This window comes from Salmo trutta, chromosome 37, assembly GCF_901001165.1.
Source record: "Salmo trutta chromosome 37, fSalTru1.1, whole genome shotgun sequence".
Classification (NCBI taxonomy): domain Eukaryota; kingdom Metazoa; phylum Chordata; class Actinopteri; order Salmoniformes; family Salmonidae; genus Salmo; species Salmo trutta.
The window spans coordinates 28,751,591-28,778,621 of record NC_042993.1 but is presented as its reverse complement, the minus strand read 5'-3'; the positions used below and the strand labels follow the sequence as shown (position 1 = coordinate 28,778,621).

Genomic DNA, 27,031 nt, shown 5'->3' with positions numbered 1-27,031 from the left:
GCAATTGGGGGAAACTAATCAAAATGTGTCATGTATCCTTATTTCACATTCTCCACTACAACAAGGTAAAGTGGTCTCCTTAAGACAACGATATTCTGTTAACTGGTTGAATTGAGCAAGTTAACTCCGCTTGAGAACCTGATAAAGGGACAAATAATTTCACATCACTGAGATCTAAATGCAATGCCAGATTCCACTGCGTCATGCAACGCGACCATTAGGCTTCGTCCGCAATCATGTAGGCTAATAGTTATTAGGCTATTAATCATAAAGTTGTACATTTTCTGCGTTCCGACAGCGACTGCATTTATGAATAGTCTATATGAAGGCCTGCATTGTATACTTTTCTAGAGTGTGGGTGGTGAACTTGTAAGATAGGCTAACTGTTATAGTATACTGCCTATAGGCTATACGACGTTAGGAGAAAAGCAAGTCTTATCCACATCGCTGACTTCAGCCGACCACGAAGCCCCGGTTCACTCCAGCAGGAATCACATCTGAGAGACAATCTATCCGCAATGGCCAGGCTGCGGAAGAAAGCGTGCATAGCTCTGTTTTTATTTACACTCTTCGTTTTTGGAACCATGATGGGTTTGAGAACTCTGAAGCCCAGCGATGGGTTCTCAGACCTGGCCCCGGGGTTGGACCTTATGCCGATGATTGGAGGAAGGATGGACCGGCGCTCGGTGTCCCAAGACGTCGTCTCCTCCCCGGGGCAGGTGCGCGCCAAAGTAGTTTTATCAAACTCGGGACCTGAAGGAACCATATTTTACGACGTCCACATATTTTACAGCGTGTGGTACGGGAACCCGTCGATGGATGGGAAATACATGCACTGGGACCATGTCCTCGTGCCACATTGGGACCCCAAAATCGCCGCCAGCTACCCGAAAGGGAGACATATGCCACCGGAGGACATCGGCTCCAGTTTCTACCCCGATCTCGGTCCGTACAGCTCGAGAGATCCCGATGTATTGGAGTCACACATGGAGCAGATTGGAGCGGCTGCTGCAGGTAGAGTGCAAAGGTGCAGTGGTTATTCTATACTGAAACGTACAAACAAGTTTTAACATTCGTATTAGTTTTGTTGCTGCAGTGCCTGTCCAGTTAACTTTAAAGTTGTAACATTTTGTTCAACTTTGAGCACAGCTACAATAGGATATATATATGGGCCAACGACTTGAATTACTAACTTTGATGCATATAGGCTATATATTCTGCCAGGTGTATACTGTTTTGGCTCATTTGAACCCATTGCTTGTGTTGCATATTGCTCGTGTTGTCTGTCTCCCTTATTCCAACAGACAACCATTCTACTATATCATTAGACAGAATAAGTGATGCCTTATTTCTGAGTGATGAAATATGCCTTCCTACATGCAGTGAATCTTTAGACACTCGGTTTTAATCGTAATAGTGCGTATCTTCCAGTACACGCATGAAGTGACAGCTCATACATGTATGTTGCAGCCAGAGATATTATTGTCCACAACCTGATAGAGGGGAATGTCAAAAACGTTTTTTTGTCAAGCAGCCAGCACAGCAGGCCACTGGCACACACAGTATGCATGCAGCTAATTGATCAAGCCATGTCCACTTTGGTCACAAGCTGTGTGGAATATTGGATTACAATATCTAAAAAGCCATGGTCGCGTGTATTAAAAAGTTATGGCCGCACAATTCATTGTATTCACTTCTCTTGCGCTTTGCCGGTTTATTTCAGCACTCATGTAGTGGACAGCTCCGCATGCTCACCTAAACCCACCAGCAGCCTTTTCTCACAGTAGTTTTAGAACGGTGTTAATTTTGACATCCACTTCCAAGCAATCTTGAATGTGAACAATTGAACACTTGAATAATATGTGTTTACTGCTTATCTGTATTTCAATGAGATCGAACATACAAACAGATGAACGTCAGGCCGCGCGAATAGGAAGTCCCCTTTTGACTCTAAAAAGTTATTGAAAATCCATCAGTCAGTGGAAGGAGCACGTAAGTCTTATCAGTAAGTGGCCATGACAGTCCACTGCAAAGGTCAGCACTGAAAACCATAACCGGAAGTGGCATGTACATTGTCTGAAATAAGGAGCCTATGTTTTCAACGAAAAATGTAAGCTACTTGTATTGACCAAAATGGGAGTGATGATGCCTTGGAGTTGGGTGTGAAAACGACTGATGGGACAGACAATCGAGCCATGCTAATGTTGTCTGCCTTCGGCTGAACTGGTTATTGTACACCATCCGGAAAATGATCGTCCCTTCCCCTTTCTTTCCCCTCCCTTCCCCTTAAACCGAACACTGTGACAGATGGAACACAGAAAGGCCAACTGAATGTGCTTAGTTAAAAGGAGTCAATTTAATTAAAGCCACTGGCACAAAGACCCATAAAAAATTCCAAATAATGTCCTGCTTGCAGCGGTGACTGATTCCACTTCGCGAGGAGCCCATAATAAAATGAATAGTGCGGACATAACTTTTTAATACATGTGACAATGGCTTTTTAGAAATTGCAATCAAATATTCCACACAGCTTGTGACCAAAGTGGACATGCCTGCCTTGCTGGCTACTTGACAGAAATAGTTTTTGATATTCCCCTCTATGAGCGTGTGGGAAACAATTCCTCTGGCTGCAACATATACATTTATGAGCTGTCACCTTATGTGTGTACTGAAAGATACTCGCTCTTACGATTAAAACAGAGTGCATAAAGATGAACTGCATGTAGGGAGGCATAGTTCATCACTCAGATATGAGGCATCACTTATGTTGGATAAAGCTACAGTAGAATGGTTGCCTGTTGGAATAAAGGAGACAGAGAGCACGAGCAATGAATGCCAAATGAGCCATAACAGTATACAGTTTAAGTCGGAAGTTTACATACACTTAGGTTGGAGTCATTATTAAAACTCGTTTTTCAACCACTCCACAAATTTCTTGTTAACAAATGATAGTTTTGGCAAGTCGGCTAGGACATTACTTTGTGCATGACACAAGTAATTTTTCCAACAATTGTTTACAGATTATTTCACTCATAATTCACTGTATCACAATTCCAGTGGGTCAGAAGTTTACATACACTAAGTTGACTGTGCCTATAAACAGCTTGGAAAATTCCAGAAAATGATGTCATGGCTTTAGAAGCTTCTAATAGGCTAATTTTCATAATTTGAGTCAATTGGAGAGGTACCTGTGGATGTATTTCAAGGCCTACCTTCAAACTCAGTGCCTCTTTGCTTGACATTATGAGGAAAATCAAAAGAAATCAGCCAAGACCTCAGAAAAAAAATTGTAGACCTCCACAAGTCTGGTTCATCCTTGGGAGCAATTTCCAAATGCCTGAAGGTACCACGTTCATCTGTACAAACAATAGTACACAAGTATAAACACCATGGGACCACGCAGCCATCATACCGCTCAGGAAGGAGACGCGTTCTGTCTCCTAGAGATGAACACACTTTGGTGTGAAAAGTGCAAATCAATCCCAGAACAACAGCAAAGGACCTTGTGAAGATGCTGGAGGAAACAGGTACAAAAGTATCTATATCCACAGTAAAAAGAGTCCTATATTGACATAACCTGAAAGGCCGCTCAGCAAGGAAGAAGCCACTGCTCAAACACCGCAATAAAAAAGCCAGACTACGGTTTGCAACTGCACATGGGGACAAAGATCGTACTTTTTGGAGAAATGTCCTCTGATCTGATGAAACAAAAATAGAACTGTTTGGCCATAATGACCATCATTATGTTTGGAGGAAAAAAGGGGAGGCTTGCAAGCCGAAGAACACCATCCCAACCGTGAAGCACGGGGGTGGCAGCATCATGTTGTGGGGGGGGCTTTGCTGCAGGAGGGACTGGTGCACTTCACAAAATAGATGGCATCATGAGGAGGGAAAATGATGTGGATATATTGAAGCAACATCTCAAGACATCAGTCAGAAGTTAAAGCTTGGTCGCAAATAGGTCTTCCAAATGGACAATGACCCCAAGCATACTTCCAAAGTTGTGGAAAAATGGCTTAAGGACAACAAAGTCAAGGTATTGGAGTGGCCATCACAAAGCCCTGACCTCAGTCCTATAGAAAATTTGTGGGCAGAACTGAAAAAGCGTGTTTGCGAGCAAGGAGGCCTACAAACCTGACTCAGTTACACCAGCTCTGTCAGGAGGAATGGGCCAAAATTCACCCAACTTATTGTGGGAAGCTTGTGGAAGACTACCCGAAATGTTTGACCCAAGTTAAACAATTTAAAGGCAATGCTACCAAATACTAATTGAGTGTATGTAAACTTCCGACTTCAACTGTACATCTGGCAGAATATGTAGACTATATACATTGAAGTTAGTCATTGAAGTCTTGAGGGATGTTGGCCCATAGAGATCCTATTGTAGGCCTACAACTGGCAGCGATCACATCAATAAGTCCTTCAAGCCAATCCAGAACCCTTAGGGGATGTAGGCAGCTATCACATGTATCAATGTCAACGTCACACTGACCAATACGACTTCAAATGGTGTAACAGGGACATCATGAGGTTCAGGATTGGGTATCAGAGATGTGTGGTAATTGAAATATAATGACTAGAATGGTCAATCCCATTGAAGTCAATGTTCTGTGATAGGTGGACCAGCAGCCATATTGGGTGTATTGTAAAATTGCCATGCTCTGAGGGGCTTTTCCCTTTCTAGTCATTTTATTTCCCCATTCTAGTAATTATATTTCTGTGTGGGGTATAGCCAACCTGAAAGGTCCTGTGTGGAGACTTAGAGAGACTTGTCCCGTGTGGTCTAGGGGTGCTGGTGCTGTCCTGGTATCCTCCGGGCCTGGCCGATGACAACGGGGAGCCCACAGAGGACCTGGTGCCGGCCATCCTGGACGCTGCTCACAGACACAACCTCAAGGTAAGGAACAGACAGACAGAGAGAAAGAGAGACAGACAGACGCTTTGCTTTGGAATCAGTTTTTGGGATTCATGAGCTCTGAATAAGAATGTGTGTTTTGGTAAGGAATCTTCCAAAGAACAAAGTTACACAACCAACTGGTAAACATATCCTAATACTGTACAATAGTATTATAATACACAATAGTGTACCATTACTTCAAAAAAGTTGATAACCAAGTGTGACATGACTTTGAGTAGGCCGAGGGGAAGGAGGATGAGCACATCTCTAACTAAGAGCAGAGGGGACATAATAAAGCTGCCGGCGGGAACTGTTGTTTATGGGACTGGATGAGCAGGGAAACACATCAGGGAACTACATGACCTATTGCCAATTAGGTCGGAAAATGCGATCCCAGAGATAACGACTGCATCAACGTCGACACGTCGAGTCCCCTCTGCCTGCTGTCACGGACTGCATTGAAGCTCATGAAACTTTTAGAGGGCCCCTTCTTCGTAATTCGAGACGTGTAACATCAGATGGTAGATGCACATTAGATGCAGCAGAGACGTAGTAGCTATTCAAGATGTTCAAAGGAAAAAAGATACTTCAAGTGAGCTGTACTGGCTTGATCCGGTAGCATCTTGGATGACATAACCGATATATAAAAACAGCCACACAGCCGTTTAAGTGATGTGTATCCATTCACCCTGAGTGGTTGGAAGTCTGTGAGAATGTGCCTAAGACGCTTTAAGGCATTTTAAGTGGTGTACATTACGCATGCTGAATTTTGGTATATAGAACTTTGGGTGGTATATCCAGGGGTGAATTTCTCAAACACCTGAAACAGCATTTTCCTGCAATCTAGAGCAATATTCATTATGCCTAATTCTATGTAAAAGCAATGTATATTTTACTCCATGGGTTTTCTAAGCATACCTCTTTATGTGTGTGGCCCCTCCGCAAAATACCGCTGACAGATCCTTTTTTATAAATAATTACGATAAAGCGTGGGCTTAAAAATTAATTAGAGTATTTCATTTAAGATCTGAAAAATAAAAAACAGGACAAATCTGAGGGGGCACTAGGGGCAGGACACTTCTGGGTATCTGTGTGTCAGTAGACAGCTGTGCGGCAGGATGACTTGCATTTGTGTGTGTGTTTGTTTGAAAGATCCATTGCAGCTGTTTTTATTTCAATAAAATCAACGTACTGTGATTGTTTTCAATTAAAATGGTCAAAAATAAACAAAAATAGCTTCTTAGCAAAAAGCAATTTCTCAAGCAAGAATATTGCTAGGACTGTCTAGGAGTGGTAGGGAGGGGGAAACCATAAACTACTTGTTATTGGCAAAGGTTTGGAACTCGTTCTTATTGGTCTATTAAGTAATTTGCCACATGGTGATTATTTATTTATTTTTTATTTAACATTTATTTAACTAGGCAAGTCAGTTAAGAACCAATTCTTATTTACAATGACGGCCTACCCCGGCCAAACCCTAACCCGGAGAGCACTGGGCCAATTGTGCGCCGCCCTATGGGACTCACAATCACGACTGGTTGTGATACAGCCTGGAATCGAACCAAGGTCTGTAGTGACACCTCTACCACTGAGATGCAGTGCCTTAGACCGCTGCGCCACTCGGGAGCCTGGTGATGTCACCAGGCAGGCCAAAATTCCATCCTACTGCAACAGGCTGAAATTTCAGGCGGTCTTTTCAAACAGGTCTTACACTAAAATGGCATTATCATGATTTTCAAAATGTCATAATATTATTCCAACCATATAGTATTGAAATATATATAAAACACAGAAAATCAAATTTTTGACTGCATTGGGCCTTTAAAGACAGCACAGGGGCATTGCGAGCCTCGTGCCTGTGTGAATGAATGCGGACTGAGTGCAGTGTGACAAGAGAGACAGGCTTGAGCTAGAGTCCCTTTCTCCAGCCGCGTTGCATCGATAATACACACGCTGTTTGCTCAACACACGGTCGCATTTAAAGACAATTGAGAGCGGATTTGTTTTTGTGTTTGCATGAGAATCTCTGCTACATAAAACCATGCAAATAATGCAGGCCGATATTCAAAATTAATATTTATAAGAGCACAAGTACAGAAAATAAATGTCTGTTGTACATGTAATGTTGTGAACGTTATTCCGCAATCCAGTCCGTGTACAGTCGTGGCCAAAAGTTTTGAGAATGACACAAATATACATTTTCACAAAGTCTGCAGCCTCAGTTTGTATGATGGCAATTTGTATATACTCCAGAATGTTGAAGAGTGATCAGATGAACTGCAATTAATTGCAAAGTCCCTCTTTGCCATGCAAATTAACTGAATCCCCAAAAAACATTTCCACTGCATTTCAGCCCTGCCACAAAAGGACCAGCTGACATCATGTTAGTGACTCTCTCGTTAACACAGGTGAGTGTTGACGAGGACAAAGCTGGAGATCACTCTGTCATGCTGATTGAGGTCGAAAAAACAGACTGGAAGCTTCAAAAGGAGGGTGGTGCTTGGAATCATTGTTCTTCCTTTGTCAACCATGGTTACCTGCAAGGAAACACGTGCCGTCATCATTGCTTTGCACAAAAAGGGCTTCACAGGCAAGGATATTGCTGCCAGTAAGATTGCACCTAAATCAACCATTGATCGGATCATCAAGAACTTCAAGGAGAGCGGTTCAATTGTTGTGAAGAAGGCTTCAGGGCGCCCAAGAAAGTCCAGAAAGCGCCAAGACCGTCTCCTAAAGTTGATTCAGCTGCGGGACCAGTACAGAGCTTGCTCAGGAATGGCAGCAGGCAGGTGTGAGTGCATCTGCACACACAGTGAGGCGAAGACTTTTGGAGGATGGCCTGGTGTCAAGAAGGGCAGCAAAGAAGCCACTTCTCTCCAGGAAAAACATCAGGGACAGACTGATATTCTGCAAAAGGTACAGGGATTGGACTGCTGAGGACTGGGGTAATGTCATTTTTTCTGATGAATCCCCTTTTCGATTGTTTGGGGCATCCGGAAAAAAGCTTGTCTGGAGAAGACAAGGTGAGCGCTACCATCAGTCCTGTGTCATGCCAACAGTAAAGCATCCTGAGACCATTAATGTGTGGGGTTGCTTCTCAGCCAAGGGAGTGGGCTCACTCACAATTTTGCCTAAGAATACAGCCATGAATAAAGAATGGTACCAACACATCCTCCGAGGGCAACTTCTCCCAACCTTCCAGGAACAGTTTGATGACGAACAATGCCTTTTCCAGCATGATGGAGCACCTTGTCATAAGGCAAAAGTGATAACTAAGTGACTCGGGGAACAAAACATCGATATTTTGGGTCCATGGCCAGGAAACCCCCCAGACCTTAATCCCATTGAGAACTTGTGGTCAATCCTCAAGAGGCAGGTGGACAAACAAATACTCACAAATTCTGACAAACTCCAAGCATTGGTTATGCAAGAATGGGCTGCCATCAGTCAGGATGTGGCCCAGAAGTTAATTGACAGCATGCCAGGGTGGATTGCAGAGGTCTTGAAAAAGAAGGGTCAACACTGCAAATATTGACTCTGCATCAACTTCATGTAATTGTCAATAAAAGCCTTTGACACTTATGAAATGTTTGTAATCATACTTCAGTATTCCATAGTAACATCTGACAAAAATATCTAAAGACACTGAAGCAGCAAACTTTGTGAAAATTAATATTTGTGTCATTCTCAAAACTTTTGGCCACGACTGTATTTGTACAGAAAGATTCCAATTCCATGTTTTACACGCAACCGATAGTTGTGCTAGGAAGCCTTGTGAATAAATATGTAATGCCAACGTACTCTAAGTAAAGTTCAACTAAACTATATCAAACTCCCCGACCTCAGTTCTTATAAGCATAAGTAATCAAACTAATAGTTCATTCCGGAGGATTCAGAATTGGCTATATTTTTTCCACAACAATATTGCAGTTTTACTGATACAAGAGAGCAGTAAAGAAATAAAGCCAACGTAGGGAAAGATAACTTTAACAAACAACAACCAAGTGGTCTCTGCCACTATTTTGTAAACAGCTAAGGGATGGGGCCTATATACACTATATACACTGTATGTGGACACCCCTTCAAATTAGTGGATTTGGCAATTTCAGCCACACCCTTTGCTGACAGATGGATAACATCGAGCACACAGCCATGCAATCTCCATAGACAAACATTGGCAGTAGAATGGCCCGTACTGAAGAGCTCAGTGACTAGGGTGCCACCTTTCCAATAAGTTAGTTCGTCAAATTTCTGCCCTCCTAGAGCTGCCCCATTCAACTGTAAGTGCTGTTATTGTGAAGTGATAGGTCACACAAGCTCACAGAATGGGACCGCATAGTGCTGAAGGACGTAGCGTGTAAAAATAGTCTGTCCTCAGTTGCAACACTCACTATCGAGCTCCAAACTGCCTCAGGAAGCAACATCAGCACAATAACTGTTTGTCTGGAGCTTCATGTAATGGATGCCAGGAGAACGCTACCTGCCCCAATGCATAGTGCCAACTGTAAAGTTTGGTGGTGGAGGAATAATGGTCTGGGGCTATTTTTCATGGTTCGGGCTAGGCCCCTTAGTTCCAGTGAAGGGAAATCTTAATGCTACAGCATACAATGATATTCTAGATGATTCTGTGCTTCCAACTTTGTGGCAACAGGTGGGGAAGGCCCTTTGCTGTTTCAGCATGACAATGCCCCCGTGCACAACGTGAGGTCCATACATGGTTTGTCAAGATCGGTGTGGAATAACTTGACTGGCCTGGACAGAGCCCTGACCTCAACCCCATCGAACACCTTTGGGATGAATTGGAACACTGACTGCAAGCCAGGCCTAATCGCCCAACATCGGTGCCCGACCTCACTAATGGTCTTGCGGCTGAATGGCAGCAAGACCCCGCAGCAATGTTCCATCATCTAGTTGAAAGCCTTCCCAGAGGAGTGGAGGCTGTTATAGGAGCAAAAAGGGGACCAACTCCATATTAATGCCCATGATCTTGGAATGAGATGTTCGACGAGCAGGTGTCCACATACTTTTGGTCAAAGTATTGTATTTTTATTTTAAAAGTCCAAAAATTGATGTACCAATCTGAGATTGACCCTTTAATAACCTTGTTATAGAACATTTAGAGTGGTACTCTGCAGCAGTATCCTGTTCAAGTGCCCACTTGCTCCTGACCACATTCTCCCACTCCCACTGCACATAAGGACATCTATTGTTGGAGTGCCTTTAGTGCAAAATCTTCACAAACTGCTGACCGTAGAAAAATAAGACTTGGGTCTCTAATAATTTTGAGCTACGACGCAATTAATATTATTTTTTCTAATGTAAAAGAGGCCCTCTTGCATTACAATCTTCCTGGAATTTTCTGCAAAGACAAGGCAGATTACAAGGTATAATTGTGCCTCCTCTTTCACACCAATATGTAAGACGGGGTATTAGCAGTATAATGCATTATCGCTCTGGGTTGAGCCCTAACATAAGATCCATGGGCATAACTTGTCCCATTGTTATCAATGCATGACTTATGCAAAAACATGTAAGCGTATGGATTTCAAGTTAGGATTCGGCCCTTTATACTCAGTGGCAGCACCCCACCATGCATTTCACTTCATCATGGGGCTCTTTGACTTGCATATACATTCTAATGTACTCCTTCTGAGGGATCCTTAGGGGCAAAAGTGAGCAATAATTTGAGGTCCCAATGTGTGTAGCCTCTTCAAAGGAAATGTGAATGCGGTACATGAAAGATAAATTAGGTTATATTTCATGGACACAAACAATGTTGTCAAAGAAAGAGACTAGAAGAGAAAGTCTTTAGGGGCCACCAGCGTGAAGTGTTTGTCACTGTTGCAGGTGAACGTCTGACACGGTACCTGCTCAGTCAGTCCGTCTCTCTGTTTATCAGTCTTGTCGTCCCTCTCCTGTCAGATCTGTCGTGACGGAACTTCTCTTTACAGTCTGACCTGAGGTGATCACAATGAGCGGAGGCTACAGAGCCTTCATAACTTGCTGCTTGACAGAGCAATCTAAGGGAGCTCTGTGTGTGACGTGGTCTGAATAACAGCAGACAGTCCCGAGACAGTCATGCTGAATCTTCAGTCTGAAAAAGCCTTAGAAACACAGGCCAGAACAAGTCTAGACTAGTCTAACATGGATGTAGGGTCATCAGGAATTGGATTGTCTCAAACCAATCAGAGTATCAAACCCACGTGTGTTCTGGCTCTGGCCCAACCCATCAGTTTCTGGACCAATCAGAAGGCCAGAGTGTTCACATTCGGTGAAGGGTTGAGGAGGTACTCAGATCCAGACTCATTGCGGAAAAGAAACTAACCTCTGTGGCATAGCATTTGGCCGGAGCGAGGAGTCTGGGTAGCCAGGCAATACTACAATGGCACTGACTTAGACTCCTAAATCTGGGACCTTACACTAGATGACACTGCAGAAAACAGACTGTTTTGTTTCTATAAGAATAGTATTAGAAAAAGCCCCTAAATCAAGTCTGGGCACCCACACAGCTTTTGTATTATGTATGTAGGGTTGGAGTTTAAGAGCAGATCCTCTTGCGGTTGAAGGCTTCAGAGCTCCACTGAGCTGAACAATCATGGTCACACTGCTTGCTTGGAGAGTAGCTCAGGCTGAAACTCTCCTTTGGACCTTGAGGGGCTGTGTGTGGGCTCTGGGGGGGGGGGGGGATATGCGGGGGTGACGGTCCCATGACTCAGTTTTCCTCCCTGAACAATCCGGATCCCAAGGGGCAGAAAAGTAGGGCATGTTGCACAGCAGCAGTGCAGAGATGCCCATCTGTGGGCAGGCCATGCTGTCAGGCACACTTCCCCATCTCCAGATGCCCAGCACAGCATGCAGCTTCCATCTCCCAAGACTTTGTCTGCATCCCAAATGGCACCCTATTCCATTCATAGTGCACCAATTATGATGGGCCCTGGTCAAAAGTAGTGCACTACATAGGGACTAGGATGCCATTTGGGGTGCATGGTTAGTGTGCCTGCAAGACTTTGATGTTGATGAGAAGTTGACAACCATAGCGTGTAGAACCCTACTGAAATCGAACTAATATAACCGAAAACGTTCTTGGAAGTACGAAGCGGCAACATCTCATGATACGTTCAATACTGTATGGTGTTGACTCTTTTGAAATGCTGTCTGGGTAGTTTAACGGATGGTTGAAATCCCCTCCTAAGGGCCTGTTACAGTGCATTACGTTGTATTGTACTCGATTCAGCCAATTCTATGCTCTGGTGATGGTGATAGGGCTGGGTCTGTCTGTGAGAAATGCTCTTGGTTTGCTTGGGTCTCTCATTTCCATCTAAATTGCTGCTGTGTAATGGCCTTATGTGTCTCGGGTGGAAAATGAGCGGGCTATTCCAGAAGCAGGAGTCATCTGTGGTGAGCGGAGTTGAGATGGTGACAGCTCTTTTTCTTAGGGAGAAATAATTAGACAGTCAGTGAAACGGCAGGCTTTAAAAACTATAATGACTTTTTTTCCCGGCCGAGTCACTCAGCTTTCAATCTAAGTTATTAGCACAGAAAGAGTTGTAACTTTCCCTCTAATGATACCTTGCCTCGAGACATTAATCAGATTACGGAGAGTTGTTCCTGCATTTATCGCCCTTCGACACTGATTTCAGACGAGTGGCCTACACAACCATAGTGAGCTACCCTGCCACGGGTGCTCCAAATTAAAATATATTTTCATCCGACACTGAAGCACTTAGCTGCCACCATTAGCGACAACAACGATTTTCTCCCCATGACCACATTTAACTATACAGGACAACAGTTTAAAACCGCCTTGCCTCCCATCCCTAGCCAGCACCACTCCTATCCATTAGCGCACTTCTGTCCCAATGTCATGGTGACACTTTGAGCCCTTGGTGTCACCAAATTACATCACCACGGCAACTAGCTAGGAAGACCCAGTAGCTACTCACTTTCATTTCAATACTGCCATACCCTCTACTCCAACCTATCCCAATCTAATGCACTATACTTGGCTACAGTCCCTCTCCATAATAAGACAAAGGCAATTCCCAGTCATGAAAAATACAAAACATGCATAGCCTAACAACGTGTAAAATGTTTAGCACTTTATTCTCCATAGTGAATGGTATCCTAACCGCATCATGAAAAGTATTTTTATAGCATAAAAGACAATTCCCAGTCATGAAAAATGCACAACATGCTAAACCTACATGTTTTGCACTTTATTCTCCACAGCCCATGGTAAACATTAGCTAACCCCATAATGACAAGAAAGTATTTTATAGTGTAGTGCTACTGTATCTGGCAGACAGAACCAGGTAGTGGCGAGGCAGAGCTCAGACAGGAATTTAATCGAGCATCAGGTGGGAATGATGGATCTACAACAAAAGCAGCAGACTTATGTTAGCAAACTGGCGAGGTGTTGCTGCTTCCATTCTGCTTATGGCTCTATCCATCCAGTTTCCTTCCTGCTGGGTCCCTGGGGAACCAGTTGTGGGAGAAGAAAAGTGGTCCACTTCGATCATATATAATTCAAAGTAGTGAAATTCTCCACGCTTACTCTTAAAAATTCAAGTTAAACATTTTTGTATTTGTTTCGTAGCTGATCCATATTGTGTTCAGCCACTCTGTTCCTCATTGAGGAATAGTCAGCTGGAATAGAACTATGATTTACTGGGCTTTAGAGGATGACAAATGAACTTGGGATAGATGTGTCAGGTTATTTGTCATGGCACAACACCAGTTCTGAAACAGTCATCGTCTGAGACAATCCTATAACACAGTCTGTAAAGGTTGTACAACATATTAACACCACCACTGTGTGCTTTTATTGTCTCTTATGAAGACATTTCTGGGCACCCACTTCATCCACTTCTGTTGGCCGAGAAATTTGACTGTTGCGAAATCCGCAGCTACTCTTACTGGGGTCAACACTTACTTACTTACAGACTTTATTGTCCGCACTGGGAAATTTTGTTGCAGTGTCATGAACACATTTAAAGTGGCATTAAAATACAAAACAAAATTGACAATACAACTTTCATAACAGTTACATACCAATAAAAAAATGTATTATAATAATTATAATAAATAAAGAAATAAAACATTAAAAAAAAGACTAGCCTGCTGGCCTTACGGAGTTGATAGGAACATTAGCCCAAGCTATTTAGGAGGGATATCACACCTGGCACAAATTATTGTCTAGTTCTGTTTTTCCTGCTGAGGGGTGCCCTATACCTGCGCCCAGAGGGGAGTAGTTCAAAGTCTGAGTACAGGGGGTGGCTTGGGTCTAAAATTATTTTGTGAGCCTTACGGAGGGCCCTGACCTTAAAGATCTCATCCAGGCCTGACTGTTTGACTCCAAGTACCTTGCTTGGAGAACATGAAACAGGAGATAATATAGAACATTAATAGACAAGAACAGCTCAAGGACAGAACTACATGCATTTAAAAATGTCACATAGCCTACATACAGTATCAATACATACACAGAAAATATCTAGGTCCAATAGGAGAGAGACGTGGTGTGGGGTGTTGCTTTATCTGTTTTTTGAAACAAGGTTTGCTGTTCATTTTAGCAATATGAGATGAAGGGAGTGCCATGCAATAATGGCTCTATATAATATTGTACACTTTCATGAATTTGTTCTGGATTTGAGGATTGTGAAAAAAAACCCTGGTGGCATGTCTGGTGGGGTAAGTGTGTGTGTGTCAGAGCTGTGCGTGAGTTGACTATGCAAACAATTTAGAATTTTCAACACATTAATGTTTCTTATAAAAACAAGACGTGATGCAGTCAGTCTCTCCTCAACTCTTAGCCAAGAGAGACTGGCATGCATAGTATTTATATTTGCCCTCTGATTACAATGAAGAGCAAGACGTGCCGCTCTGTTCTGGACCAGCTGCAGCTTAACTAGGTCTTTCTTAGCAGCACTTGACCACATGGCTGGACAATAATCAAGATAAGACAAAACTAGAGCCTGCAGGACTTGCTTTGTGGAGTGTGGTGTCAAAAAAGAAGAACATCTCTTTACCACAGACAGACCTCTCCCCATCTTTACAACCATTGAACCTATATGTTTTGACCATGACAGTTTGTAATCTTAAGTAACACCAAGTAATTTAGTCTCCTCAATGTGTCAAACAGCCACAGCATTCATTACCAGATTCAGCTTAGGTCTAGAGCTTAGGGAATGATTTGTACTAAATACAATGCTCTTAGTTTTAGAGATATTCAGGACCCGTTTATTACTGGCCACCCATTCCAAAACCGACTGCAACTCCTTGTTAAGGGTTTCAGTGACTTCATTAGCTGTGGTTGCTGACATGTATATGGTTGAATCATCAGCATACATGGACACACAGGCTTTGTTTAATGTCAGTGGCATGTCATTGGTAATAATATAAAAAAGTAGGGGGCCAAGAGAACTGCCCTGCGGTACACCACACCGTACATTAGAGAAGCTAGAGAAGCTTCTATTTAAGAAAAGCCTCTGAGTTTCATTAGATAGATGGTTCTGAATTCACAATATGGCAGAGGTTGAAAAGCCATAAAACATAAAAAAGTTCTCTCAACAACAGGTTATGGTCAATAATATCAAAGGCTTCACTGAAATCTAACAGTACAGCTCCCACAATCTTCTTATTATCCATTTCATTCAACCAATCATTAGTCATTTGCGTCAGTGCAGTACATGTTGAGTGCCTATCTCTATAAGCATACTGAAAGTCTGTTGTCAATTTGTTTACAAAGAAATGGAATTGCATTTGGTCCAACACAATTTTTAGAACCAGTAAAGGCTGCTTTACCACTCTTGGGTAGTGGAATAACTTTCTCTTCCCTCCAAGCCTGAGGACAAACACCTTCCTCTAGACTCAGAATAAAGATATGACAGATAGCAGTGGCCATAGAGTCAGCTACCATCTTCAGTAGCCTTCAAATCTAAATTGTCAATGCCAAGAGGTTTGTCATTATTCAGCGCAAACAATGTTTCCACCTGTCACACACGAACTATACACAATTCAAACTTTCAATGCTTTTCTTTCATTATTCGTTTTTTTATGCATGAATACGATGGCTCACTGTTCGTTGTTGACATATCCTGCTTAAGTTTGGCCATTTGCCAATTAAGTAATCATGAAAATAATTGGCAACATCAATGGTTTTGTGATGAATAAGCCATCTGCTTCAATGAAAGATGGAGTTGAATTTGTCTTTCTGACAATAATTTAATTTAATGTACGCCAAAGTTTTTTTTATATCATCGATCTTGGCTTCATAATAGTTTCTTCTTCTTTTTGTTAAGTTTAGTCACATAATTTTTCAAATTGCAGTAAGTTAGCCAGTCAGATGTGCTGCCAGACTTATTAGCCACTCCTTTTGCCCCATCTCTTTCATCCATACAGTTTTTAATTTCCTCATCAATCCATGGAGCCTTAACAGTTCTAACAGTCAGTTTCTTAACAGGTGCATGTTTATCAATAATTGGAAGAAGCAGTTTCATATATTCATCAAGTGCAGCATCTGGATGCTCCTTATTAACATGTTCAGACAAACAAATATCTTTACATCATCCACATAAGAGTCACAGCAAAAACTTTTGTATGATCTCTTATACAATATTTTAGGCCCAGCTTTTGAAACCTTGGTTCTCCTAGATATAGCCACTATATTGTGATCACTGCATCCATTGGGTACGGATACAGCTTTAGAGAAGAGTTCTACAGTATGAGTAAACATTTCATCAATACATGTGGATGATCTTGTTCCTGTAGTGTTTGTAAACACCCTGGTAAATTGATTAATAACCTGAACCAGATTACAGGCACTGGTTACAGCGAGAAGCTTCCTCTTGAGCGGACAGCTTGATGAAAACCAGTCAATATTCAAGTTCCAAAGAAAGTAGACCTCTCTGTTTACATCAAATACACTATCAAGCATTTCACACACATTATTTAGATACTGTTAGCACTTGGTGGCTTATAGCAACACATCAAAATAATAGGCTTTAGATGAGGCAGGTGAACCTGTAGCCACACTACTTCAATAACACTTGACATGAGATCTTCTCTAAGCATTACTGGGATATGGCTCTGAATATACAGTACCCATCAAAAGTTTGGAAACACCTACTCATTCCAGGGTTTTTATTTATTTTTACTATTTTCTACATTGTAGAATAATAGTGAAGACATCAAAACTATGAAATAACACATGGAATTATCTAGTAAGCAAAAAAGTGTAAAACAAATGAAAATATATTTTATATTTGAAATTCTTCAAAGTAGCCACCATTTGCCTTGATGATGGCTTTGCATACTCTTGGCATTCTCTCAACCAGCTTCATGAGGTAGTCACCTGGAATCCATTTCAATTAACGGGTGTGCCTTGTTAAAATATAATTTATGGAATTTTCCTTCTTCATGCGTTTGAGCCAATCAGTTGTGTTGTGACAAGGTAGGGGTGGTATACAGAATAAAATCGAATTTTATTAGCCCCATGCGCTGAATACAACAGGTGTAGACCTTACAGTGAAATGCTTACTTACGAGCCCCTAACCAACAATGCAGTACAAATAGGAATAAGAAATAAAAGTAAGAAGTAATTAAAGAGCAGCAGTAAAATAACAATAGCGAGACTATATATATAGGGGTGTACCTGTACAGAGTCAATGTGCGGGGGCACCGGTTAGTCGAGGTAATATGCACATGTAGGTAGAGTTATTAAAGTGTGGCAGTTGGGGGGGGGGGGGGGGGGGGGGGGGGGGGGGTGCAATGCAAATAGTCTGGGTAGGCATTTGATTTGATTTTAAGGAGTCTGATGGCTTGGGGGTAGAAGCTGTTTAGAAGCCTCTTGGACCTAGACTTGGTGCTCTGGTATCGCTTGCCGTGCGGTAGCATAGAGAACAGTCTATGACTAGTGTGGCTGGAGTCTTTGACAATTTTTAGGGCCTTCCTCTGACACGCCTGGTATAGAGGTCCTGGATGGCAGAAAGCTTTGCCCCAGTGATGTACTGGGCCATACGCACTACCCTCTGTAGTGCCTTGCGGTCGGAGGCCGAGCAGTTGCCATACCAGGCAGTGGTGCAACCAGTCAGGATGCTCTCAATGGTGAAGCTGAGGAACCTTTTGAGGATCTGAGGACCCATGCCAAATCCAAGTCTCCTGAGGGGGAATAGGTTTTGTTGTGCCCTCTTCACGACTGTCTTGGTGTGCATGGACCATGTTGGTTTGTTGGTGATGTGGACAACAAGGAACTTGAAGCTCTCATCCTGCTCCGCTACAGCCCCGTCAATGAGAATGGGGGTATGCACGGTCCTCTTTATCCTGTAGTCCACAATCATCTCCTTTGTCTTGAAGATAGCCCTCTTTGGTAAAAGACCAAGTCCATATTATTGCAAGAACAGCTCAAATAAGCAAAGATAAACGACAGTCCATCATTACTTTAAGACATGAAGGTCAGTCAATCTGGAAAACATCAAGAACTTTGAATGTTTCTTCAAGTGCAGTCGCAAAAACCATCAAGCGCTATGATGAAACTGGCTCTCATGAGGACCGCCACAGGAAAGGAAGACTCAGAGTTTCTTCTGCTGCAGAGGATAAGTTCATTAGAGTTACCAGCCTCAGAAATCGGAAATTAATTGCACCTCAGATTGCAGCCAAAATAAATGTTTCACAGAGTTCAAGTAAACAGACACATCTCAATATCAACTGTTCAGAGGAGACTGCATGAACCAGGCCTTCATGGTCGAATTGCTGCAAAGAAACCACTACTAAAGGACACCAATAAGAAGAAGAGACTTGCTTGGGCCAAGAAACATGAGCAATGGACATTAGACCGGTGGAAATCTGTCCTTTGGTCTGAGGAGTCCAAATGTGAGATTTTTGGTTCCAACCGCCATGTCTTTGTGAGAATGGATGATCTCCGCATGTGTGGTTCCCACCGTGAAGCATGGAGGAGGAGGTGTGATGGTGCTTTGCTGGTGACACTGTCAGTGATTTATTTAGAATTCAAGGCAAACTTAACCAGCATGGCTACCACAGCATTCTGCACAGATACGACATCCCATCTGGTTTGTGCTTAGTGGAACTATCAGGCTGAGTAAGGGCTATTTGACCAAGAAGGAGAGTGATGGAATGCTACATCAGATGACCTGGCCTCCACAATCACCCGACCTCAATCCAATTGAGATGGTTTGGGTTGAGTTTGTCCGCAGAGTGAAAGAAAAGCAGCCAACAAGTGCTCAGCATACGTGGGAAGTCATTCAAGACTGTTGGAAAAGCATTCCAGGAGACTACCTCATGAAGCTGGTTGTGAGAATGCCAAGAGTGTGCAAAGCTGTCATCAAGGTGGCTACTTTGAAGAATCAAAAATATATTTGATTTGTTTAACACTTTTTTGGTTACTACATGATGCCACATGTCATTTCATAGTTTTGATGTCTTCACCTTTATTCGGCAATAATAAAAATAAAGAAAAACCCTGTGTCCAAACTTTTGACTGCTACTGTATATAGCAACACCTCCCCCATAAGCATTCCTGTCTCTTCGATAGATGTTATATCCTTGTACTGCGGCTAGTGCTGTATCATCAAAGGAATTATCTGAGTCTCAGAATTGGCTAATATATGAACATTATATGATGTTAGCAAGTTATTGATTTCATGAACCATATTTCTAAGCCTACATATATTAATATGGGCTATTTTCAGCCCTTTTCTTTCTCAGAGATAGACACAATATGGAAAAGAACAAACAAAGAAAGAAAAAAACATACACTTAGCAGTCCATTAATCAGTTGGTGTGTGTAAGTGTGTTTGTGTGTGTGCTGTGGGGTTGAAGCTACAAATCCATAGGCTTGGCTCACTCATCCCTTTCAGGCTTTTGGGAGGGAGGGTGGACAATGAGCCTGTCGTATTGGATGGAAGCATGTCTGGCAGTCTGGCAGCTCTGGCAGCTTTCATGGCCGGGATAAGTCATTTTCTCTTCAGGTGCACAGTTTCACGATAGTCCTCATTACGGAAGATGTACATTCCTCTCAAGTTCATGGCTCTTTCCAGAACCGCTACCATGTCCTTGAACCTCAGAAACTTGACGACTATCGGCCTGTGCCTGGCACCTGGGCTGGTGGTGGGTTTTCCAGTCCTGTTGGCGTGCTCCAACTCAATCTTCCTGTGGTCCATCTTCAGTTTCTCCTTGATCATTTCCCTCACTTTGTCCCCAGACTCCGTCCAGGTCATGTGGAGATTCCGCAATTCCATCTACAACAATGTTGGTCCGCCTCGACTGTCCTTCGAGATAATCTGATTTCTCCGTCATCGTTATCACGGATTCACATACAGAACTAATGTCCTCTCTCAAATGCTTACAGATTGTTGTCATCTTGACGTTTTCCTGTTTAATCTCACCGAGCAGACGCTGGGAGAACTACAAACTGTTCTTCAGGTCCTGGACCTCTCTGGTCAGATTATGTTATTAGTTGACTCCACCAGTATTTGGACACAACAATTGAAGCTATTTTCTTGTTGTTGTAACAACTGCTTATTATAATGGCGGCATAATAATGGCTGTCATGCTCCTCCTGCATCCTTAGGCTTCGAATAGCTCTCAATTAGACCCAAGGGGCAGCTGAACACAGCCCAGCTCCTGTCACCTTTCCAAATGTGAATATTCTCTAGAGTTTGAGTCAATACAAACTCATCACCTTAGATGGTTGGGTTGGCTGCATAGACACACTTACAAATATGTGACAACAATGCAATGAATGGAAAGCTGTGGACTAAGATGTTTTTCATTTTCTTCCCAGGTTGCATTTCACCTCCAGCCTTACAGAGGGCGGAGCGACCACAGTGTCCATGACAATATCAAGTATATCATTGACAGGTAGGTGTTGCCTTTGTTTAGAATAACTTTAAACTGAAGTGGACACAAAGTAAAACCTTGAACTTTCCTGTTGATACAGTAGTTTTCAGACAACATAGACCCTTTTAAAGGACTGAGACACAGTTCACTTCAAATCAAATTCTATTGGTTATTTACACACGTTTAGCAGATGTTATTGCGGGTGTGGCAAAATGCTTGTGTTCCTAGCTCCAACAGTGCAGTAATATCTAAAAATACACACATATCTAAAAGTAAAAGAATGGAATTAAGAAATATAGAAAAATTAGGACGAGCAATGTCAGAGTGTGTGTGTAATATATATATATATATATATGCACGCACACACACACACACACACACATATACTCAGCAAAAAAAGAAACATCCTCTCACTGTCAACTGCATTTATTTTCAGCAAACTTAACATGTGTAAATATTTGTATGAACATAACAAGATTCAACAACTGAGACAAACTGAACAAGTTCCACAGACATGTGACTAACAGAAATGGAATAATGTGTCCCTGAACAAAAACAGTATCTGGTGTGGCCACCAGCTGCATTAAGTACTGCAGTGCATCTCCTCTTCGTGGACTGCACCAGATTTGCCAGTTCTTGCTGTGAGATGTTACCCCACTCTTCCACCAAGGCACCTGCAAGTTCCCAGACATTTCTGGGGGGAATGGCCCTAGCCCTCACCCTCCGATCCAACAGGTTCCAGACGTGCTCAATGGGATTGAGATCCGGGCTCGTCGCTGGCCATGGCAGAACACTGACATTCCTGTCTTGCAGGAAATCACACACAGAAGGAGCAGTATGGCTGGTGGCATTGTCATGCTGGAGGGTCATGTCAGGATGAGCCTGCAGGAAGGGTACCACATGAGTGAGGAGGATGTCTTCCTGGTAACGCACAGCGTTGAGATTGCCTGCAATGACAACAAGCTCAGTCCGATGATGCTATGACACACCGCCCTAGACCATGACGAACCCTCCACCTCGATCCCGTTCCAGAGTACAGGCCTCGGTGTAACGCACATTCCTTCAACGATAAACGCGAATCCGACCATCACCCCTGGTGAAACAAAACCGCGACTCGTCAGTGAAGAGCACTTTTTTCCAGTCCTGTCTGGTCCAGCGATGGTGGGTTTGTGCCAATAGGCAACGTTGTTGCCGGTGATGTAAGGCAGGTCCTCACCAGACAACAGGCCTACAAGCCCTCAGTCCAGCCTCTCTCAGCCTATCGCAGACAGTCTGAGCACTAATGGTGCGTTCCTGGTGTAACTTGGGCAGTTGTTGTTGCCATCCTGTACCTGTCCCACAGGTGTGATGTTTGGATGTACCGATCCTGTGCAGGTGTTCTTACCCGTGGTGTGCCACTGCGAGGATGATCAGCTGTCCGTCCTGTCTCCCTGTAGCTCTGTCTTAGGCGTCTCACAGTACGGACATTGCAATTTATTGCCCTGGCCACATCTGCAGTCCTCATGCCTCCTTGCAGCATGCCTAAGGCAGGTTCACGCAGATGAGCAGGGACCATGGGCATGTTTCTTTTGCCGATTTTCAGAGTCAGTAGGAAGGCCTCTTTAGTGTCCTAAGTTTTCATAACTGTGACCTTAATTGCCTACCGTCTGTAAGCTGTTAGTGTCTTAACGACCGTTCCACAGGTGCATGTTCATTAATTGTTTATGGTTCATTGAACAAGCATGGGAAACAGTGTTTAAACCGTTTACAATGAAGATCTGCGAAGTTATTTGGATTTTTACAAATTATCTTTGAAAGACAGGGTCCTGAAAAAGGGACATTTCTTTTTTTGCTGAGTTATATATACAAATACAGTTGAAGTCAGAAGTTTATATACACCTTAGCCAAATACATTTAACTCAGTTTTTCACAATTCCTGACATTTAATGATAGTACAAATTCCCTGTCTAAGGTCAGTTAGGATCACCGCTTTATTTTAAGAATGTGAAATGTCAGAATAATAGTAGAGAGAAGGATTTATTTCAGCTTTTATTTCTTTCATCACATTACCAGTGGGTCAGAAGTTTACATACACTCAATTAGTATTTGGTAGCATTGCCTTTAAATTGTTTAACTTGGGTCAAACCTTTCAGGTAGCCTTCCACAAGCTTCCCACAATAACTTGGGTGAAATTTGGCCCAATCCTCCTGACAGAGCTGGTGCAACTGAGTCAGGTTTGTAGGCCTCCTTGCTCGCATATGCTTTTTCAGTTTTGCCCACACATTTTCTACAGGATTGAGGTCAGGGCTTTGTGATGGCCACTTGTGATGGCCACTCCTCTCATTGTCCATTTGGAAGTCCCATTTTTGACCAAGCTTTAACTTCCTGACTGATGTCTTGAGATGTTGCTTTAATTTTCCTTTCTCATGATGCCATATATTTTGTGAAGTGCACCAGTCCCTCCTGCAGCAAAGTACCCCCACAACATGATGCTGCCACCCCGTGCTTCCAAGCTGTTTAAAGGCACAGTTAACTTAGTGTATGTAAACTTCTGACCCACTGGAATTGTGATACAGTGAATTATAAGTGAAATAATCTGTCTGTAAACAATTGTTGGAAAAATGACTTGTGTCATGCACAAAGTAGATGTCCTAACCGACTTGCCAAAACTATAGTTTGTTAACAAGAAATTTGTGGAGTGGTTGAAAAACGAGTTTTAATGACTCCAACCTAAGTGTATGTAAACTTCTGACTTCCACTGTACACACACACACACACACGATGGGATGTATAGACCAGTGACGCCTTTAAATCCCATTTTTTCACTAGCATGGCCTTATTTCTGTTACATGTTATTGCATGACTCTCATTCATATTCCATTCACCCAGTTCAATGTAACAGTGTTAGGTTTAGGCTACTACATGACAATTTTCCCTATACAGATCATGAGGTTGAGACAACCTAGCTTTTGAATGAAACTTTACAACGTAGGTGCACACAGGTTGAGAGACAAATTTGTAATCAAAGTGACCGCCTTGCACACTCTTGCCTCCATCTAGCTGATATAGTTTGTAATCATTAGTTTAACAGTTGCAAACAAGAATTTCCATTGGACAAATTCAGGTATGTTTATGCCCGTTTTGTTCCGTTTGCTAGTGACAGTGACTAAGTTCAGGGCAGGGTACTGGGTGGAGTCCAGCTAGTGATGGCTATTTAACAGTCTGATGATCTTGAGATAGAGACTGAAAAACAGCTTCTCGGTCCCAACTTTGATGGACCTGTACTGACCTCGCCTTCTGGATGTTAGTGGGGTGAACAGGGTATGGCTCGGTGGCTGAGGTCCTTGAGGATCTTCTTGGCCTTCCTGTGACACCGGGTGCTGTAGATGTCCTGAAGGGCAGGCAGTGTGGTTCCGGTGATGCGTTGGGCTGTGGACGGTGCAGTTGTTGTACCAGGCGGTGATACAACCTGACAGGATGCTCTCAATTGTCCATCTGTAAAAGTTTGTGAGGGTCTTTGGGGCGAAGTCAAATTTATGCAGCCTCCCGAGGTTGAAGAGACGGCGTTGCACCTTCACCACACAGTGATGTGTATGCCGAGGAACTTGAAGCTTTTAACATTCTCCAATGCGGACCCATCGATGTGGATGGGGGCGTGCTCCATCTGCCTTCTCCTGAATGCTAGATTACATGTATATACATCTAGAATGTGCTTCCTATCTTATTAGGATACTTCTAGGTAATTTTTTCCATGCAAATATTGAAATCTGTACCAATAATCTCCTGTCCATTTATTTGTGTTTGAAGGTACGGGGACCACGGAGCCTTCTACAAGTTCACCTCCAGCACGGGGAATATTCTGCCTCTGTTCTACATTTATGACTCGTATCTGACGCCGCCCGAGAACTGGTCCGACCTGCTCCACCCCACGGGCTCCCACAGCCTGCGCGGCACGCCGTATGACAGTGTCTTCATCGCCCTCATTGTGGAGGAGCGCCACAAGCACGACATCCTTGCCGGGGGTTTCGATGGCATGTACACGTACTTCGCCTCCAACGGGTTTTCTTTTGGTTCGTCTCACCAGAACTGGATCGCGGTCAAGGCGTTCTGCGACGGTAACAACCTGTTATTTATACCTAGCGCCGGGCCGGGCTACATCGATACAGCGGTCAGACCGTGGAACAACCACAACACACGCAACCGCGTCAACGGCCGCTACTACGAGACGGCCTTGCAGGCGGCGCTGAACGTGAGGCCCGAGATCGTCACTATAACGTCGTTCAACGAGTGGCACGAGGGCACACAGATCGAGAGGGCTGTGCCAAAAAAGACGGTGACCAGGTTGTATTTGGATTACCAGCCGCACCAACCTGAGCACTACCTGGAGCTCACCAGGAGGTGGGCAGAGCAGTTCAACAAGGAGAAAGAGACATGGCTCATGTGAGCTGGCACTGTGTGTGTGAAAGAGAGAGAAAAAGCATGAGTGACTGTAGAGGTTTATGAATGTGTGAGAGACAAGTGCGTGGGAATTGGACTGGCGAAAAAAAAAGAGAACAGGGAGAAATCCTCTTGATTTAACTTTTTTGGTAGCGAAAAATTGCATTTTGTGGTACATTTGGGATATTCTACAGTTGACACTTATGTGCAACAATAAGCTCCCCATCCTGCTTGCCATATCTCTGCCCTGGATTCGGTCTCCTGATAACCTCCAGACAAACCCCATCCCTGCTACAAGCATGGATGGACACATCAATAGTCTAATATACTGTACACTCTGTCCTACTTTGACAACCCACTGCCCAATGTAACCATCTGTTTGATACAATGCACCCTGGCATGACTTTTCTTTCTGCACAATCCTTTTAAGTTTTAAAATGATAATTCCAATAAAATAGACCGGGTGACATTTCTAGGATTTGACTTTCATCCCCAAGCCATCTCTTTGTTGGAAAGTATGAGAGAATAAAGGACAGGAGAGAGAGAGGGCTAGTGGAACTGGACGATTATTTTTTTCCTCTCCATTAAGTAGTCTTTTCTCTTCACTCAAATCAAGTGTGCTCGGTGCCAAGTAAAGGGGTATTTCCTGTGTGGCTGAACAAGGATGTGGCGCTCAAAGATGTAGGGTGAAGCTGCCCCCTAGACGCTGATCTTGGGTCAGTTTCACATTTCCCCCACTAATGGCTAAGGTTTAGATTGGGGGAGCTGATCCTAGATCGGTACCTAAAGCAACTTAGGTACTGATATAAACATAAGCGTAAGGGAAAACGGCATGGTTGACCACCAAATTGTTTAATGTCAGTGCACTAGGGAGAGTCTAAGTGGTTTCACAGAGATTTTGGGGTATCGGAGCATGTGATTGCAGCCAGACCAATTCAGCCAAGAGGAAACGCCATGTCCACAGCAGTTTACGTTCATCTGAAGACAGAAAACAACTACCACCAGAGAGAAACTACATTCAACAATTTCATAATTTAAGTCGAGCACAATCACCAGTTTTAATAAATGTAATCTGTTCAAAATAAGTTTTTCAGATTCATTCAACATTACAGTTGGGACGTCGCCCGTTAAAATAATTAGACATTTTATAGAAATAAACTGTCACTCTTATGTGCAGGCAATGTAAATGTATAGTCAGGTCAGGCTGGGTACTGGAACATGAGTGATAAATGCAGTGTGTATGACCTATTTGTACCTAGGCTTACTGAAATCTTGCTGTCCATTACTAAAATTAAAACAGACATTTTAGGAATAAAAGGATGTGCCTTCTGACTTATCTTTAAAACAAAGACTATCCATTCTATGAGGCAAAAAAAACAACTTACAGCTGCAGTGTTGTGTGAGCCATTGCTCATTAACGTGAGTCATCTGATCCAGCTTGGCAGTCCATGCAGCCACTGTTCGTCATTCACTAACTAGCAGAAACTAGTAGGGGAAGGGAAAAGGGGACACCTACTCAGTTGCACAACTAAATGCATTCAACCAAATTTAGTCTTCCACATTTAACCCAACCCCTCTGAAGCAGAGGTGTACCGGGGGGCTGCCTTAATCGACATCAACGGCGCCCGGCGAGCAGTAGATTTTGGGAACTAACTGCCTTGCTCATGGGCAGAACAGCTGATTTTTCCACCTTGCCGGCTCAGGGTTTTCAAAACAGCGACCTCTCGGATTACTGGCCCAACGCTCTTAACCTCTAGGCTACCTGAATGTATATGCATTGCTGATTACTAACCATCTACATTCCCAACATGTGAGAAGACACTTACCAAAAAAAAAAGAAAGCAATTGAGAGTGTTCTGTTGA

The 27,031-nt window shown here is 43.1% G+C and overlaps 1 protein-coding gene across 1 annotated transcript; it reads left to right on the top strand.

The window, feature by feature from the left end:
* The first annotated feature begins 251 nt into the window (after window positions 1-251).
* LOC115177255 (glycoprotein endo-alpha-1,2-mannosidase-like protein) lies at window positions 252-26,485 on the top strand. The gene is made up of 4 exons (XM_029737865.1): window positions 252-1,014; window positions 4,788-4,897; window positions 20,697-20,773; window positions 24,539-26,485. Exons 1-4 carry the CDS (start codon window positions 519-521, stop codon window positions 25,173-25,175), a joined length of 1,320 nt encoding a protein of 439 aa, XP_029593725.1. The 5' UTR covers window positions 252-518; the 3' UTR covers window positions 25,176-26,485.
* The last annotated feature ends 546 nt before the right edge of the window (window positions 26,486-27,031 follow it).